Source organism: Argiope bruennichi, chromosome X1, assembly GCF_947563725.1.
Source record: "Argiope bruennichi chromosome X1, qqArgBrue1.1, whole genome shotgun sequence".
Taxonomy (NCBI): domain Eukaryota; kingdom Metazoa; phylum Arthropoda; class Arachnida; order Araneae; family Araneidae; genus Argiope; species Argiope bruennichi.
In genome coordinates, this window is record NC_079162.1 from 71518815 (window position 1) to 71539232 (window position 20418).

A 20418-nucleotide genomic window follows, 5' to 3' on the forward strand; every position below is an offset into this window, starting at 1 on the left:
TATTAACATATATTCTGTTTTATTTTCAGTTAGCATATATTTTTGTAATATGGCATTTTTTGTAGGGGAACGTTTAAATATCTTAACAATTTTTTGGACTTTATAAATTATACGAAGCAATTCTTGATGGGTTAATATTTCATCCTCAATAGTAATATCTTCTTCAACAATTACATTGTCATTAACTTCACTGTCAATATCACTCTCACTCTCTTCAAAGTCGGAATCCGAAGTTTCTATATTCGCAGTTTTTGGATTCTTCTGTTCTTTATTTTTTTTAGTATAATACATCTATTACTCCTAATTTCTAGTGAATACCCAAAAAACGGTATTTAAACTTGTGAATACCGGTATTACAAAATTGTACAAATGGCTCAAAATACCGGTATTCGGTTTCCCGGTACTGCAATCCCTAATGGCAAACAAATTTAGTAAACGAATGCTTAGGTTTTTTTTTTTTTTTTTTTCATTTTTAAAAATATATTTATAACAAGTAAAACTGATTAAACATTTTTACTTCCCACTTATTAATAAGATGTTTACAAGATTTGTATAGTTGTTAAATTATACGAAAAATGTAATTAAAGAGTAAACTACTTCCATTAAAATAATTAATTTCATCAAAGCTTTAGTCTATAGAATTAAAATTTTAAATAATCTTTTTCAAAATTTTATGTGATCTTACACTAGTCAAAATAATATATTTTTTTATTACATTTTGCTAATTGTCATCCTAAAATGTATCTCTATTTTAATTGCAAAAAACACACACACACACACACAGCTCTTCAGTATTATAATGGTTTACATACATAAATAGGTCATTGCTTTTAAAATAATAATAATAATAAAAGACTACAAAATATTTTGTTTAATATTCAAAAGACAAGATTTTGCCATAAAACAAACATTTTTTTTTTTTTTTCATAATAGTTCTTTCTTCATGGAAATGTCGGTTGTAAAGTCAGAATGAATAAAAAAACTTAAGTCATAAAAAATTGATAAAAAGAAAATAGAAAATTAATAAATTCCAAGAAATTTCCTTTTTATAATCCAACACAAAATGTAATAACTTAAAACTGTTGAAAAGTAACTTAAATATGAAAGCAAAATCTGTCCTAACATTTTATCTTTTAGTTGCAATTTTTCTGGATATACAGAACATATCAGCTAACTTGAGAGCAGAAAAATCTGAAGGTCTGTTGGGTGTTTGTTCGTATCGTTACAGAATCTGGATTCTGACATTTTTAAATAAAAAATATAAAAATAACTCTGCTTTAAAAAGATGACACAAGGTATTATTGTATTAGAATAAAACTATAACTTTTTATTTTACAAACCAATTTTGCAGAAAAAATCAACCTTCAACAAAATTTAAATGAAGTTTTGTGGGGAAGGATAAAATAATGCAAGTAGCAGTTACCTTAAAATGGCAAATTACAAAAATCACAGTCAAACAAATTTTCACCTTACCACTACAATTTAATATAAGGCAGAATAACATTTCCTACATTCCTGCTCATAATATATTGCTATATGAATAACTTGAACACCAATAAAGAATGCAAAAACAATATTTTGCTTTGGTTATATTACATTTTTCTCATAACTCCCCTCAAAATGAGTTCATGTGTAGTAATACATAATCAACACCTCAAGTTTACCAAAGTTTGATTGACCAAATATGAATTATTCTTTAAATAACCAATACCATTTACTTAACAGCCAGTGCTAATTCAATTTATTTTAAATGTTTTTTCCTTTATTTCTTAAAACTACCTATAACCAATTTTGAAAAATCAATGTGATAAAACTGCATTTCTTCTCAGCTCATTAAAAATTTAAATGAAGTAAAGAGGAGGTAGGTTCATTTTTTGCTAGTTTTAGTTAAATTATTTACTATTAAATTTTGATTGATGCATAAAAATTGATGGGTGAAAATGAGCTGAACTATTTTTAGTTCACTAAAAAAAGTCACAACAATTGAGGGAAAAACAGCCTGCTATTAAGCCCATTTAAAATTACAACAAAAAATTGCATTTACAAAATTTTACAAATGGATAAGGATGAGTAACATTAGGAAGTCTACTTGTAATCAATTACTCATTAAACTAACTATAAAATATATCATAGGAAAAAATTATTTTTGAAAAACAGGAGCACATACCAAATCAATCACACAAACAACATCCTTTTTAGGTGGTTGGTGGCGTTTGACAAGAGCTCCTGATTCGCTTTCCGTCATATCTTAATCTAAAACCAAAATTATACATATAAATATCAAAACAGTCCACCTAAAATAAAATACAACTTCATAGAACTATTATTTTATAACTTATGACACACACAAGAAAACTCAATATATTTATTTGTCAAAAAATGTATTTAATACTTCTTAAAAATCTGACAAATAAGCTTAATTATTCAATAAAAATTGATATAAAGGAAATTACAATTCCAAAATAGAAGTGCACATATTCTAAAAAAAAGGCATATTAAAATAATATACAATTTATAGTAAAATTTCAGTAGTTCTTAAATAATGAAAAAAAAATTAAATGCCTACATAAGGAATGACCGAAACTTACAACTGTAATGCATAAAATATTTTATTCAGAAAAAAGTTAACTAATTACATTAGATTTCAATAATATTTTGAAATAAAACGTATCGATCAAAGCATATTCTTGGAAATTTAACCACTTAATAGATTCGCCACAGATAAATATTCTTAATGATTTTAAAAGCATAAGGGCAAAGAAATATCAGAAATAAATATCTTGCAGGAAAAAATATTGAACTTGAAAGTAAATAAAACTATGCAATAATAAATACATGCACTGAAATCAAGAAATGTAGATATGAATGCTATTCTTAATAACTATTTAATATATATTAGAATAAAGAACATACTATAATAAAGAACAATTAATATCCAAGATCAGTTTAAAATGCTGGTAAGCATAATTAAATTATAACTTTTCACATGAATGGTTAAAATGTGCTACCCATAAAAACCAGCTAATTCTTTTTCTTATGCAATTCAATAGCATAACTGAAAATGACAACATCCAGACCAGATAGCTAAACAGACCCATTATTATTACGCTTAACATAACACCTCTTTGAAATACAGTTATAAGTGGAAACCATACCAATGACTTTATTCTTTTACCACATCACTACTTATTAGTATTCTGTATCCATTTAAAATTTATGACAGCCCTTGATCATTTTTTATTTTGATACATCACAATACAGACAAGAAAACTGATTCCCAAGATTTCCAGGAAGCATAAAAATTTTAATTCTTCTTATTTCAATTAAGATCAAGTGAATTTTAACTGATGTTAAATTATCAGGAAATAATAATTATGATTATTTTTTCACTTACTGAAAACCTAAAAAAAAAAAAAAAGAATCAACATGCACTCTTACATTATGTAAAAATTGGTTGTTACAATTCAATAAATAAAAACTAGTGGCTAAAAGTTCTCTAAATAAATGTGAAAGAATGACTTTTCATCTAAAACCTACTATAAAAGGATCCTATTCATTTGTCCAATGTTTTTTTAAGCAAAATACATTTTAAAATTGATTGGAATAGGGATACAATAAAAATTAAAAAATATTTTAGCACTTTATCTTGTTATTTGCTTTAGAAGTTAAAAAAATTTTTCATGAAAAAAAGAAGAAGAAATACATATTTGTTCTTTTAGGTATATTCTTGTCTTTTTTATTTACAAATAACATTTCATCAATATCCCTAGGTCCTACAAGGAAAGGTTAGATAGATTTATCTCCTCTCAGTAAGAGTTTCTTCCTACTGAAGTCAATGAATAAAACATTAGGATTAAAGTAAAGATAGAGAGAATAGTTATTTATATCTTGATTCCATTAGAGTGGCAGCATTTTGTCCCGAATTTGAGTGGGGGGGAGGGGAGGGGATTGGTCCCATAATATTTATGATGATGAACTATAAGTTTAAAGACTGAAAAGTATGAAAAAAGTTGTTTTTTTTTTCAATACATTAATAAAAGTGTGTCATAAAAAACTGAAATTCTATTTATTCTAACCTTTTATCAATACCTCTATAAATAATACTCCAGTTTACTGGTATTAAGCAACAATTTATCTTGTTGACATACACATGCATTATTTTATTTATTTTTTTAAAATTTCAGAATGTAATTCGATTTACCAAATATACTATTTAAAAACTTTTAAGTATCAGCATTAACTGTTGATTTCTACAAGAACCAATCCAGGGGCTATTTTATGTGATCATGTAAAAACTTCAGCTCACTGATCATTCCCCCCTCACCCACCCATTATTAAGGTCAAGCAAGTGAAAATGAATAGCTGGAATATTTCCTATAAAACAATAGATGTTTACTTATATTTGTTATTTCTTTGAGTTGAATATTCTAGTTGGTTCTTCTCACATTTATCATTGATACTTTTCTTTATAAAAGAGTGGCAACAAATTAAACTGAAATGCACAGATTTATATCACATGTTGTGTGTTTAAAATTTCCATTGCTAAGACCACATTATTGAAGATTTTTTTAAATGATAGCATAGTATCCTATAGTTTTTCTTCTTTCAATCTAATACTTTGAAAATAAATATATGATTAGGCTAAACATAGCATGATTTATTTCCCCCTTTAAATAATAAACTATTTATTGCAAATAAAATTAAATATAAATGAAACAAAGAAATATTTTATGCAATAACAAGTTAAGTTGAATAAAAGTTTGTCCCCCCCCCCTTCATAATAAATATGAATGATCTAATATTACTCTCAACCCAGGATTTCAAGAACCTTATTTTTGCTCTTATAGATAAATCCAGTCATTGCTCTACCACAGTCATTCATATTCTTATGCATTATACATACAAAATGGTTTTCTTGGAAAAGCAGAATAGATGTGGCCAACTGGAAGTAATGGTTTTATTTTTTTTCATTGTGAGTAATGAAGATATTCAATTTTTAAGACATGTTTGGAAAGTTCTTTGTTAGAACAATGTTCCAATATTGGTGTAGTCTAAATAAGAAAGAAGGGAAAAGAGATTGAGTAAAATAATTTTGAAATTATAATGGTCTTATAAAGGAATTTGCAGATACACCTTTTTTGGTTTCAGCATGTGGAGAGTAAATTTAATCCTTTAGGTACATTTGACATATCAGAACATACATATTTTTTAAATTTATGTTTCAGGGTTTTTTTTTTTGTTGTTGTTGTTGTTGTTTTTGTAATACTAAATACTCTAAGTTATCTAAATGTCATATTAATACAAGTTTCTTTATTACAGAATTCCAGACATGCCCAAGTTGTGCGTGAAGAAAAGGGTGTCAGCTTGGAAGGAAGTTCTCAATTTTAAACTCGGCCCAACTACTAGGTTTCGAGCATTACCTACAAGAGAAAGGTTAAAGTTCAGGATTTCCAACAAGACGTTCAGGAGATGGATTGCGTGGTCATATTTCATTTGTAACTGACAAAAGCAGGATAGTTTTATAAATATTGTTATTAGAGAGAGTGAATGTGTATAGTGGAATGGCAACAGCTATATGTTTCAGAACCAAAAATATAATGATACTGTAGAACACAAGTTACGATGCGTACATTAAGTGATGAGCACATTTTAATACACAATAAATGCTCCGTTTTGTCGTCTTATGAATAATTTAATTAAATAGAAGAAGTTAACAGAAATTCAAAGTGGTATATTTCTGAAACCTTCACTAAAAAACTACAAAGATTTTTTAGAAGAAAACAAGATGCAAAGAATTTAAATTGCACGACATGCTCCACTGATTGGAAGATGCAATATACTAACTGATCTTTCAACTTTATTGCAAAGAATTTCTCAATTATTCAGAGTTCAAATATATTTTGAACATTAATTAAATTTATCAGAATATATAATATTTAAAAAAATTATCAGTCAGAACATTTATAAAAAATCGTCTTCTTTATAATTCCAATACTACATGATCTATTTGGAAGTTAAAAATAAATAAATCTTTCAATAAATATGAGAATATCTATTTAAGGTAAATAAAAAGAAAAGTGATTTAAAAATATTAACTAAAGAACTGGGAAAATATGCTAAAGACATTCATACAATGACCGAGTTGAAAAAGATGATTTTGGCGAGTAAAGAGTACGACGAAGAATGCACCAAGGAATGGCTGAACTAAAAAATAAATGAAAGAAAAGAGAGTGAAGAACGAAAGCGCCAAGAAGAACGTAGACGAGAGGAAGGAATGGAATTTGAGCAGCAAAAAATATGTTCGTTATTATTGAAGCAAAAAGTAGTTACAAATTCCATCGCTAATCTTAATATTGGTAGTATGCAAATAAAGCCAAACTTAGAACTTAATCATTTGAGGTAGAAATTTAGTCCAGACGAAAACGATAAGCGTTTATATTTAATTATGTTAGAATGTTTAGCCAAACAAGCTGATATACTAGAGAGTACGTGGGTTACTCATTTTGCTTGGCTTATTGCCGGATGACGTTGCTCAGTTAATCGTCAAAGAAAAGGATGAAATTGCAAACGAGTATAAACAAGTAAAAATGATTTTATTAAAGAGATACAAGTTAACACTAGATAAATTTCGCCAAAAAGTATTTTATTCATAGTAAGGATGTAGGAAATACATAGAAAGACTTCGCATATTAATTAAAAAGATTTTTTAATGAATCAATAAATAATATTAAAGCAGATACTTTTAAGAAAGTAATTGACCTTATTATAGCGGATAGGATAAAATGTACAGTTTCTCAAGAAATAAAAGATAATTTTATTGATAACTGTTCTACGTTTATTTCATTAGATGATTTAGTCGAAAAACTAGATGATTTTGACCCTACAACAAACGAAGCCCCTTTAAAAAAGGAAAGTAATACGTGGAATTGCACACAATTAAAGAGGTGAACCAAAATGCTTCAATTGTAATAATTTTGGACATATTAAAGTTAAAAATTGCGTTGACAGAGCTGAAAGTAACCATTCAAGTGATAAAACTTTATCTGTAGAGACAAGATGATGGAAATTTCGAAGAGGTTAGCCTATATTTAAAGATGGCAAAAATAAATAATTCTGATAAAGTACAGCCTTTAATTGATAAGGAGAGTTTCTATTGTCTTCTATGGATTTCAGTTGCTTAGAAAATTAAATGAAACTCGAACCTGCTGCCAATGAATTATATGGTTTTAGAAATCAAAGTATATTTGCAGGAAAAAAATTAGAGGAAGAATTAAAGCCGATATGGAAATTGATAGAGCAAAAGGTCAATTCATAAGTATATAGAAGTGATTATCAAAAAATTAAAACATCTGCTAATAGAAGTGCTATTTAAGAATGCACTTTGTAAGCATTAAAATATAATCTTAGTAATCACTTTTTTTTAATATAAAAAGTATATATCACGGTAGTATAAGGTAGCTTTAATGAGATTGCATACTTTTTGGATTTTTATCAAAAGCGTAAAATATCAGACCTCCCAGATTTTCAAAGATGCCAAATTGTAGCAGTCCTACCAGCTGGAGCAGCTGCGACCGAAACATCCCAGCTTTTAGGCATTTCTAGAAGTACGGTATCTAAAATCATGACAACGTACACACAGCACGGCAAAGCAAAATAGTGGACGGAAGGAGGAGCTAGATAAGAGATCGACAAGTACAGAAGAAGATCGCAATGTATAAAAAAGAAAACAACGGCAGCCAAAATGACCGAAGAGCTCAAGCAGCATCTGGATTCTCCAGTGTCAATAATTACAATTAAGTGGCATTTTCATAAACAGAACATTTACGGCAGAGCAGCAATTTCTAAGAAATTTGTCACATATATTAATGCCAAATGTAGTCTACAATGCTGGTCAATTGATACACTTTTTCCCACAACAGGAAGAGTACACGTTTGGAGGACACCTGCATAAGAGTATGATCGCGATTGTTTCCTTTCAACTGTCAGGCATGGAAATGGATTTATCATGGTACGGGCAGCCATGTCTTGGCTTTTACTTCCCAAATCATAACTCAAAAAGGAAAGATCACTGGGCAGAAATATATAGATGTTTTAGCTGATCAGGACCATCTTATGATGCAAACTTTGTTTCCTGCAGGAGATGGAATTTTCTAGAATGATAATGCTCCTATTCATGCAGTGACTTGTCCTGCCGTGATTTGATGAACATGAGGATGAAGTGAAACATCCACCTATGCCCACACAGTCCTCCGATATCAATATAATCCAATCGTTATGGTTTATTTTAGAGCGTTCAATCCGGAAACGATATCTTCCACCGGCATCTTTGCCAAAACATTCATAATATTCCCATGAAGAATGGCAAACTATTCAGCACTTGTATGATTAGATTTCAAGGCGAATACAAGCTGTATTACATGTCCAAGGTGGTTCTACATCTTATTAATAAAGATACATTCTTGCATTCGTTTCTGGTTTTCCATTGTTTTGATAACCACCTGTATGCTGTCCCTGATAATGCGCAGTGAGTAGATCTTAACATCGGAGAGATATGGCTTGATCTTCTTCATATTGCTTATACCAGAATAGGGTCCCTCGGGGGGGGGGGCACCACGAAATGAGGATGAGATGCTTCCGGCATGGTGGTTGGATCTCGCCACCCTGGAGGGTACACTAATAGGTGGGGGATCTGGCTCCTCCCATCGATGACGGGACGTACTTCCTTCGGGGAGGGTTGTACCGTGGCCGGTGACGGCCCTTAGGACTCAACCACAGTTCCCGCCAATTGCTGTTGCGGCGGTCCGGTCATTCAGTTTTATGGTTTAAATCCGTGTACCTTAGGGCGGGTCGGAGAGTTAGATGGTTGACTTATACCAGAATAGGAAAAGGATTTCACATTAGATAGCGTGAAGGTGAATTATTTCGCAACTTCTAAACTGATGAAAAAATAAATCGTGTCTGTCTTAAAGTTCTTGAAAAAACTAAATTAGAGAAAAATAGAATTGATCTTGTCAATTTTGAAGCAGAGTTTATCGGCAATGGATTAATTATAACAGAAAATTCTTCTAAAGACAATGGTTAATAATTAGAAGATAAAAATGGAAAACATGCGCCCTTTTAGCGAATGTTGGAGACAAAATTATCACATTTTTCAAAGATAAATGCGTTGACAGATCAGAAATTGCCGAGTTATGTTCAAATAAAAACATCTAGAAAAAAGGTCATTCTCCTAGCAGTTCAAGTAATTTTAAGGAAAGTCCTTATAATCTTGCATGAAATTAAAATTATTCCAATATTGAAAATAAATAGAGGCAAGAACTGGTTCTTTTAAATAAATAAAGAGATTGCTTTGAGTAGAACATTTCAAAACTAGGATGCACAAACTTAACACAAATAGGTATAAAAGAAATTGAAGAGTCGAATCTCATATGTATAAAACCATATAAAACGAATATCTGCGAAAGAACTGCTATTAAAGAAATCGTGAAACAGTACAAGAAAAATAGATATTGTGTCAAACGCACAATCACAATATGCAAGTTCTTTCACTTTAGTTAAGAAGACTGTCGAAGACAGATTGGTAACTGACTATCTTAATAGTCAGACTATAAAAGATAAGTCTCCATTATCTAAAATTGATGACTTATTGGAGCAATTACACGGATGCAGCTTTTTCACAACTTTGGATTTCGCAAAGGGATATCTACAAATACCGTTACCCAAAAATACAAAACTAAAAAGTAACTCATAACAACTGAATATACTTCGAATGAATGATTCTCGGCTTATATGCTCCAACAGAGTTTTAGCGTTTAATGCATATTGCATTAGGTTCCTTTGTGACAAGTTCTAAGAGAGAAAAAAATTGTCATTGTTGATAATATGACCAGATTTGTAAGACTCTATTCTGTGTGATACACAACATCTAAGAATGTTTTTAAATCAGAGATGAAGTTTGTTGAAGATTTCGTTATAAGATACGGATTAACGAATATTATAATATCAGATCGAGCTTCCTGTTTCACTCCACAGGAGTTTCACGCAGGACATTTTTTGTAACATGGATATATATGTAATGATATTTTAAAATCTAGTTTAAACTAAATTTCCTAATTCTTAGCTCAATTCACCACATATCAACTTCATTCTACAATATTCTCTTATTTTCTGATCCCTGTATTTGCGCATACTACCGCTGCGCCATATGTACGAGAAAAAAAGAGTTTTGGTGTAAAACAGTGTATAGAGCGGCGAGCAGCCGGGAAGAGATGTGTGTACCATCGGCTCTCGTCAAATTAATGAGTGTGATTAAAAGTGAATTACATTCCGCGAAATGAGCCTTTATTTAATGAGCTTGAGTTCTTTTTATGAGCATCGAAGACATGTGGTCCGCTCGTACGGAGTGAAGCAGTTTAATTATTATTAGTGTGAAACAGTTTCGATTCCGGAGATACTGATATATCTTGTGGATAAAAATTCTTCATATGAGGTAGGATTGTTTTATTTTCTTTATTGACTGTACCTTATTTCAAAATGTTTAAGACTTGTAAAAAGGCTGATTTAAGGCTTATTGCCAAAGAACTTGATTTGAGCATAAGTGATAACATAACTTTCTTGATATTTTTTAAAAAAATTAGTAATAGTCATAGTAAACGTATTCTTATTTTGAGTTATGTATATAGGTTCATTGAAAATTGCAGAAAGAAAGACGACAGATCAACAGTTTTATATATATATTATATATATCCCCTGATGAGCTCAAAGAAGTCGAACTTTCATTGTAAGTTTAGTCCAACAAAGTGGGTTTGCTAAAGAGATGAAATATTTAAGATATTCAGGTGAAGTCTCAAAACAAAGTCAGGTAAAAAGTTTACATCCCTTTATTGATAAAGCAGGTATTTTAAGAGTTGGTGCATTTATTGTCCAACACTAATTTGAGCTTTGACAAAAAGTTTCCGATATTATTACCAGGTAATCATCGGTTAACGAGAATAATAATTACTAGTTATCACATGAAGCATTTGCATATAGAACCTCAAACGTTATTGTTTACTATGAGGCAAAGATTTTGGCCTATTAATGGCAGAGTTGATTGGAGAAAAATAGTCCACGAATGAGTAACTTGTTTTAAAGCTAAACCAATAACATGTGACCAGCTAATGGGTGGCCTACCTAAAAAGCGTGCGAGTCAAAACTTTCCACTTGTCATTTCAGGAGTTGACTTCTGTGGGCCATTCACAATTAAATATAAGCACTAGCGTAAAGGTACATACCAAAACATTTATGTGCCGATATTTGTGTGCTTCGTCACAAAAGCTGTGCATTTGGAGCCTGTAACAGAGTTAAGTTCTCAAGCATTTATAGCTACCCTTAAAAGTGTTTTTTTTTTTTTTTTCGCGTAGAGGGAAATGCAATATTTTATACTCGGATAACGGGTCAAATTTCGTAAGGAGCAATACTGAGTTACAACGATTGTTTAAAATGGTCAAAAATCTTGATGAGAGTTTAAGCGATTATATGAGTAATGAAAATGTAAAATGGAAATTTTTGCCTCCAAGAGCCCCTAAGTTTGGAGAACTCTGGGAAGCTGGGGTGAGATCCTTCAAGTTCCATTTGAAAAGAATAGTGGGTGGTCAGAAATTAACTTATGAGGGCTTTTTAACAGTAATTAATCAAATTGAATCCATTTTGAATTTTAGACCACTTACTTCTTTATCTTCGGATGTCGATGATTTCAGCACTCTCACACCAGGCCATTTCCTGATCGAAAGACCGTTTACTGCAATTGTAGAGCCAAATTTGGCAAATATATTAGAAAATAGACTGGGTCTGTGGCAAAATCCACAAAGTTTGCGCAGCTAATATGGAAAAAATAGCACAATGACTATCTAACAACCTTGCATCAAAGATCGAAATGGTACTTTGATAAACAAAACATAAAGGTAGGAGTCATGATTGTAATAAAGAAAGATAACATGGCTGTGTGCATTTGGGTAATACATAGAATTGTGGTGGTCTTTCCGGCCGGTCTGGCAGGATTCGTGTTGCTAGTATTAAAACAAATAAAGGAGTTTCCAAACGTCTGATTTCTAAACTTTGTATATTGCCTATTGAACCTTAAATATTATTTACTCGTAATCTAGTGCATATATCATATTTTATTTTGTTAAACTTATCAAATTATTGTTTGTCATTTGAGATTATTTTGTCATTTATTCATTATATTGTGTCATTTGAGAAACTTATTGCATTTATTGTTGTAAATTTTATATTTATGTTGATTTGTGAAAGAGTACAATTTTATTGAATGTTAAAACATTGCAACGTCCGGCGGTACGTATCTGCGCATACTACCGCTGAGCCATCTGTATGAGAGAAAAGAGTTTTGGTGTAAAACAGTGTGTAGAGAGGCGAGTAGCCGGGAAAAGATGCGTGTACCATCGGCTCTCGATAAATTAATGAGTGTGATTAAAAGTGAATTACAGTCCGCTAAATGAGCCTTTATTTAATGAGTTCGAGTTCTTTTTATGAGCATCGAAGACAAACCCGTTCCACTTCTTCTATTTAATTAATTCAAGAGAAGCTTTGTAAAAATGCTTAAAGTTACACTTTCAAACGCTCCAAATAAAGGGATAAAAAATGGCAAGCCTAACACATTCTTTTAAAAGATCCCAATGTTTCCCTTATCAAAATGACACGTGTGAGAAATCTCTATCAGAATCTTATAGTATTTACAAACTGGGAAAAATATTCGCCTTCTTTTTACGCTAATTTGCTCTTGTATCGCGCTGTGAATGGACGTGACTTATCCGCACCTCTTGCAAATAAATCATGCCTCCCGGGAGAGAATAAAACGAAGTTAAAAATTCATAGTGTCTTTTCTGACTTCTTCCACGATTCTGCTTCAAAAAATTTATATTATGTGTGTGTGTGTGTGTGTGTGTGTGTGTGTGTGTAATGATATGTTAAACTCTTAATTTCAATTTAATTAATTTCCAAGATTTTATCTTAATTTAGCCCATATATTATTCGAGAATATTTTCACTCTAAAAATATTCTCTTATTTCGTGATCCAATTCCACTTTCTCTACTTAATTAATTCAAGAGAAGCTTTATGAAATTGCTGAATCGGCTAAACGCCGACACATTCACACGCTCCGCGTGAAGGGATTAAAAAACTGTCCAGTAAGCACATTCTTTTTAAAAGATCCCTGTGTTTCCCTTACTTGTAATTGACATGCGTCAGAAATCCCCATCAGAATCTTATTAATATATTAGCACTATGAAGAAATATTTTCCCTATCAAAATCTCGGGTTATATAAGACGAGGGATAATTTATTTCGCGCCTCTTCCCCACTTCCGCTTTTATGCCGTGTTGTGACGGAAGCGCAATGTCCGCATCTTTGCTTGTAAATAATTATGCTTTCCCGATGGATTAAAAAGAATTTAACAATATAAAATGTCTCATCTATGTCTTCAAACCTGCCTTCTGCTTCAAACAAAATAATGCTTACATTTTATTTTATATATATATAAAGTCAGAATGGCCAAATATGATCATATTTTATTTGTAATTGACAAAAAGAAGACAGTTTTATATTTATTATTAGTAAAGAAAGAATGTATAGAGTAGACTGGGAATAGCTAGATTTTCGGAACAAAAATAATAATAATAATAACAATACTGAAGAACGCAAATCACGATGTACGAGTACAAGTCAGGAGTACAAGTTTAATATATAATAAATGTTTAGTTTCGCCCTTTTTACAAAGAACTGCCTTATGAATAGTTTAATTAAATAGCTAAATACATAAGAAGTTAACAATTGTAAACAATTATGCAAAATAAGGATTATGAAAACTGTCAGTTTTCTCTAATCAAGAGGAGGGCATAATTGTTAAATCTTTTAAGTTGTGGTATCTGAAGGGTTATGTATAAAAGCTTTAATAGTTTTAAAAGGGAATTTACAGATACAGAATTTTTGCCTTTAGCATATGGAAAATCAGCACGCAAAATAAGAGCTCTTGCAACTCAGAAGTGAAGCCAGCATTTGAGTGATTAGGAGGAAAAAACATTTTGAATGAAGATTAATAGAAATTATTACATATCTTATTTAAAAATACAAAATACTTTATAAAACTTCAGAGCAATTTTCTTATTATTAAATATTGTTGTTATAAGCATGAATTGCAAGTTTCTGACGATTTAAACCAGCCTTTGATAGTTTAACCTTTTCACCACTTTTGTCCCGAAACAACTTTTGGTATTAAAAACCAACCCTGCTTATCATCACAAATAATAAATAGCTCCTATTATTATTTTTGTTTACATTTGAAAAAATAATCGTAGCATATTAATACAGGTTTCTTTATCACAGATTTCCAGATATACCCAAGTTGTGTGTGAACAAAAGAGTGCCTGTTGATTCGCATGGCAACTTGAAAGTAGCTATGAGGAGGAAGCTAGAATGGCACTTCTAAATTAGTGCATTAACCCTCTCAATATTAACCGGGCCCAACAACTAGATTTCGCCAAAGGTTCAAGACTTCTTACAAGATCTTCAAGAGATGGATCATGTGATCATATTTTATTTTTTAACTGACAAGAGCAGGATAGTTTTATAATTATTGTTATTAAAGAGAGAATGTATATAGTGGAATGGTAACAGTAAGATGTTTCAGAACTAAAAAAATAATAATGATGATGATTACAATAGAACACAAGTTACAATGTGTATGCTAAGTGACAAGCACATTTTTAATAGCACATATAAATGCTTAGTTTAGTCCTTTTTAAAAAGAAATGCCTTATGAAACATTTAATTAAATAGCTAAGTACACAAGAAGTTAACAACTGTAAGCATATTGAGGATTATGAAAATTGACAGTTTTCTTTCATGAAGAGGAGTACATAATTCTTGAATCTTTGAAGCTATGTTACACTAAGGGTTAGAAATATCTAAAAAAACAGTTAAATATTTTACAGGGACATTACTTCCTTCAAGGAAAATAAAAATAGCATTACATTAATTTGTAATAGATCCTGATTGGATTCAGAATTTTTTAAAAAGAAGGCATAATGAATTGTACAAAAGAAAACCAGAAATATTGACAAAATCATTGACAGATATAAAAACTTATCAAACATTTTTTGACAGGTACGAAAAAAAATAATGTTTACAGAATGCAATTTGCTGGAATGCCCCGAAAGAATTTTCAATTTAGATGAAATTGGATTTGACACAGATGCAATAAATTGTGACGATTTTGTTCCAAAATATATTCGAAAAGCTATAGTTGAAAGTTAGCTACAAGTGGCAAAACAATATTTTCAGTGTCTTTTGCTGTGCCAGTTGATTAGAAACACCTGCCATTCTTCAAAGTGTACAGAAGTATACATGTCTGGGACACGAGTGGACCTTCTTGTGCTACGTATGAGTACACTAAATCAGAATGAATGACTAATACAACCTTTGAACAATGGGTAAAATTATTTTTTTTTAATGCTATTAAAGATATGAAAAAAAAAAACCCTATTTTATGCATGTATGAAGGTCCGATTGATTGATTTTGGCTAAAGGGGGTAAGTGACAAAAAAAATCTCATGTATGTTGGATATAGAAGACATATAACTTATGGAACAATCACACATATAATGAAATAAATTACAATACTGTATCATCCTCCTAACACAAGCCATGCACTTTGATCACTTGCTAAGCGTGTATTTGCACAATAAAAACAGTGAAAGGAGACATTAAAAGCACAATTTAGAGAAAATTCTTACCAGAGTATAACAAAGTTCACCTTTTCTTTATTTCAAAGAAATTCTTCAAAAATATATCAATCATTAACATTATGAAAGGCTTTAAGGCAGCAGAATATATTTTCAGAAATTAAAAAGCAATTGAGTACAAAATAGTACTTTCAGTAACAGATGCTGAAAGTTTGTAACCTGTCATTTCTATTCCTTCAGATATACTTCAAATCATCAGAACCCATCCCTGTCTCTAACTTAATAGAAAGAATGAAACACAATTTCTTCACTCTACAAAGATTTAGAGAATGCAATATTGTGAACTACTTCATTAATAGCTTTAAATTTTACAGCAGCATACATGGATAATTCAGAGTAAAAACAACAGTGCTTGAGAAATTATAAAAAGGGAAAATCCTCTAAAAAGGCTAAAAATTGGAAACGAAAATAAAACTAAAAAAAGTCATGAAAGTGAATAAAGAAAAGAAAAAGCTCCACACAGAAGTATCTGGAAATTATACTGTTGAAAATATAGCAATATATAACAGAGGTTCCCTGGATAAAAGCAGCTGATATGAGGGAAAAAAGCAAAAATTCATTAACAAAATCATGGCTGCTATAGCAGATACTTATGCAATGAAATATATGAATTTAAAAAAAAAAAACTTGGACAGATTTATTTTTCCTAATTCAATAACATAGACTTATCAAAAATGGTCAATTAGCAAATCTTAACAAGCCAAAATTTATAAACATGAACCATCATTTTTTTAAGGAATAAGATGCATATATTCATAAAAAAATACCTGTTTTTTTTAAATCAGATTTACTGCATATGTTGATCTTTTTTATAATAAAACATCAGTTTTTAAGCAGATTTTTAATGCTGTTACTATATTACTATATTGATACAAATAATTTATTTTATATGTAGTAGATTTGTATAGCCATTTTACTTACATGGAATGAAAGAGAAACAAAATGCATAAAAAAACAATCTCCACACAAATTTATATATATACAATTAAAATTAAGCATGTTTTAGTTGCAATTTACATATTATATACATAAAAGTTGAAAACTCAATATTTTGACAAAATTAAAAATCAAAATCTAAAAGATCTTTTATATCCATTTTACCCTACTTGACCCTACTTATTCTTTCGGTATTGAAATGCACTGCAATGCTCTAACAGAAGTCTTTCACAAACTACAAAGAAAAAAATACTTCATCCACAATATATACTGGTTACTTACATAATGAAGTAAAATTTCAATTTACTGTAAAAAAAAATATCATTTTAAAAATTACTGTTTTATTTGAAACCAATCATGTGAAAAGACATAGTGCTTGGATCCTCATTAGTAAGTGTCAAACCCGATTCGAAAATCAATAGCATTCATTTCATTACAACTGGTTAAAAAAAATCACTTCCATATACTTGCTGCATCATCTTAAATGCTGCAGTAAAAAATTTTGCTAATTTTACATGAAATTGCTCTTCAGGGTCTCTAATTTTTTTAACATAAATATTTGACAAAAATATCAAAAACTATTTCACTCTATCATTCATAAACATATTATTTCAAAAATGTTTATTTTATTCTGCTCTTGTTTGCACATGTTCCCTTATGATGGTTTATGTGTACTGTAATATAATAACTTGTTTTTGGTATTAAATTACATTTTTTTAATTATTAATGTTAATTGGTTCAACTGCAATAATATAATTTTTATTGATTATTTTCCTTGGTTCTTGGTTTTATTGGTTCAAAACAAACCTTTGTTTTATTTTTAGCAAAAAGAAACTTTTACCCTGATTTTTAAAGGACTAGTGAAAAATATTCTTGGTGGAAGGATTGCAATAGTATATAATTTAATCCAATTCACAGAGCAACTCAATTTTTTTTTAATTATTTATTTAGATATTGAAAAGCTTGCTCTGATAAGTAACAGAATATGCTCAGACAGAGAAAAAAATTATTTATTCAATTAAATCTACATATAAGAGTCCTGTGAAATGTTTAAATGGGAATACAATTACTGATACTGAAGAAGAGTTAGTTGAAACATCCCATGCTTGATTTCAACTCTGGTCTTTTTAACTAAGGAACTATATATCTGCTTCCTCAAGGAGCAAGTGTAAAAATTTTATCGCAACTACCCCTGTCAATTGCAAGTAATGCTAGAATAAACTTATATATACATGTTGATTTTTGTTTTTACGTGAACTTATCGATTAAAATTTATGCAAGTGCAAAATACATATTCTGTTTAAAATTAATCCATGGTATATCAAAAGTTGGCTTTATCATAGCAAAACTGTATAAAATCAACTAATTCAAAAATTCTTTGACATTTGGAAGCAAATTGTATCAATTTATCACATATAGGAGGAAACATTCACATAATTTACTTTAAAAACATATGTAAAGTTAAGAGGAAGTAACTTTACTCATTCATCCAATATTATTAATTTAATACTTAATTGAAAATTACAATTTGAAATCAGATAATTTAATGAGTTAATACATAAAATTCCATAAAAAGTCTACACTGATACTTTATGAAATTTTATGCCATTGTCCTACTTATTCCAGCACTGAGAGGATTAGGAAAACTGCCCTACTTAATTTCATATTGCACTAAGGAAGAAGTGCTATTATTTTGATAAAAAAGATACTTACTATAAAATACAATCAGGATTAAAATAAGCATACAATCTTTCAGAATTCTCTGGTCAAGTTGAAAATGATCAACTTGATCAGCTAGTACAGAACAATAAGTAGATCAAAACCATACTAAGATATAGCTATCTATATCAGCAGGGGTTTATTTTCATGACCTATAGTCAAGCATAAATACTTCTCTATGCATTCACTAAACCTAAACTCTATGCTCCTAAACCTAAACACTGAAACTATAATTTCGAATGGAGAGCTGAAATGGCAAATTCTAATTCATCAAAGCATATTAGTTGTTACTGCTTTGAGGATCTGGCTCTGCAAACTCACCATCACCAATTCAATAAATAGAATTACAATGTATGAATAACAATTTACAAATTGTCACTCAGTCATAAATTCATGTAACATGAAAAATCCCTTTTTTAAAGTTTTGATAGAAATGAGTTCTGGACATTAACTATTAATTTTTATTATTTGGGATAGGTGAATGATTGTCCTTTTAAACCATTATTATTTTCAATAACTGACTTTCCTTATCAAATGGCTTAGTCTGCCATCCATTATTATATTATAAAGACATTCGTATTCTATTATACATGTTGAATGGATGAAACTGTGTTCCTTATACATCTCCAAAAGTGTGTATTTTATGCTCTTTTGATCCCAGCAAACATTTGGCTATAAAAATTATATCATTTTCAAAGACTTGCACATCTAACAATCCCTCAGAGTGTACAGGCCACAAACATATAACATATAAGATTAAGTGGCAGAATTCCTTGAGAAATACTACAGGGATTGTATAATCTACAACTGTAGAATACTTTTTCATAAAAGTTTAGATTATTTTATTTATTTTCTTCATATAAAACAGAAATAAGGCTGTGTTGATAAAAAATCATGTTGTTAATTGTAAACACCATAAAGATTTGCAATACCTTAATTATTAACAATTTCCTTCTGTTATTATTTTATCAAATAAGTCAAAACCACAATATCAATAAAAAAATGTTTTAAATATGTTATTGCTTAATTTTTTTTTTTGAATTCTATTCATCAATATTACTTTTATTTACTTTACAACCACAGAATTACCTCACAAAACTTCCATATCCCAACCTTATTCCTAAACTATAGAATTATATAACAATAACAGTTTAAATTACTTTTAGATAGCATTTAAAATATGAAACATCTTCACTTTAAAAGAAAAAAAGGCAGATAAAAAAATCATATAGAAAAAGAGAATTCAAAGATCAATTATAAATAAATAATCTCTAATAAAAATAAAGACATAAGGAAAATTACACAATTTTAAGTACAAACAATTAACCAAATTTATTTTATCTCTGAATCAAATTTCAAAATACATAGTGATTTGACATCATTCGACTTAGACAATTATTTATCCTATCTTGTTGACTTTGGGAGGAGAGGAGGAAGGGGGAAGAATGTTATTTGGGTCCAATTAAATTCAAGTTTAAATACCTTCAGATTCCAGTAAAATTTTTAAAAAAATTTATCTCATAACACCATTAATAATAGATTCAGAACAATAAACTCATATCTCAATACATTATAACTACTGCAACTATAAATGCATTATTATGATACAAAAACAATGTCGATAACACTTGTTTCCTTCAATATTTGGTGCAAGTTTAATTCAAACTCATTTTGGTTAGATTTCAGGCCCATTTTAAGAGTAAATTCATATGCATCTTCCCTACACTCCTTCAGCAAGTTAAAAGCATGGAGAAAATGGCTGCATATATGAATCAAATGTATTTATAAAAAGAATTGCTTGCCTTTAAATGGTGTTTGTCAAATATAACTACAAAAAATATGAAGTACTGAATTGACACAGCTCTTATTCAATATTTTGATATCTACTCATTAACAAAAACCACTTATTTCATTTTTTGTGTTTTAGCTTTTGATCAGTTTTATTTACAAATTTAAAAATATATAT

At 29.7% G+C, this 20418-nt stretch overlaps 2 protein-coding genes across 4 annotated transcripts in view; one reads left to right on the top strand and one right to left on the bottom strand.

Annotated features, from left to right (window-relative positions):
- The window catches only part of LOC129959043 (mitogen-activated protein kinase kinase kinase 15-like), a 102757-nt gene that overhangs the window by 74395 nt on the left and 7944 nt on the right, over positions 1–20418 (bottom strand). For all 3 annotated transcript variants that reach the window (XM_056071823.1, XM_056071822.1, XM_056071824.1), the window contains exon 2: positions 2168–2253. In XM_056071823.1, the coding sequence (XP_055927798.1) occupies positions 2168–2245 (78 nt within the window). In that variant the 5' untranslated portion in view covers positions 2246–2253. The remainder of the gene's footprint in view (positions 1–2167; positions 2254–20418) is intronic.
- LOC129959281 (uncharacterized) lies at positions 11482–11862 on the top strand. The gene has a single exon (XM_056072103.1). The coding sequence runs from the start codon at positions 11482–11484 to the stop codon at positions 11860–11862; it is 381 nt and encodes a 126-aa protein (XP_055928078.1).

What these genes read in the sequence shown, in the direction of transcription:
- LOC129959281 (XM_056072103.1), top strand. Translation starts at nt 11,482, where the DNA reads ATGGTCAAAAATCTTGATGAGAGTTTAAGCGATTATATGAGTAATGAA.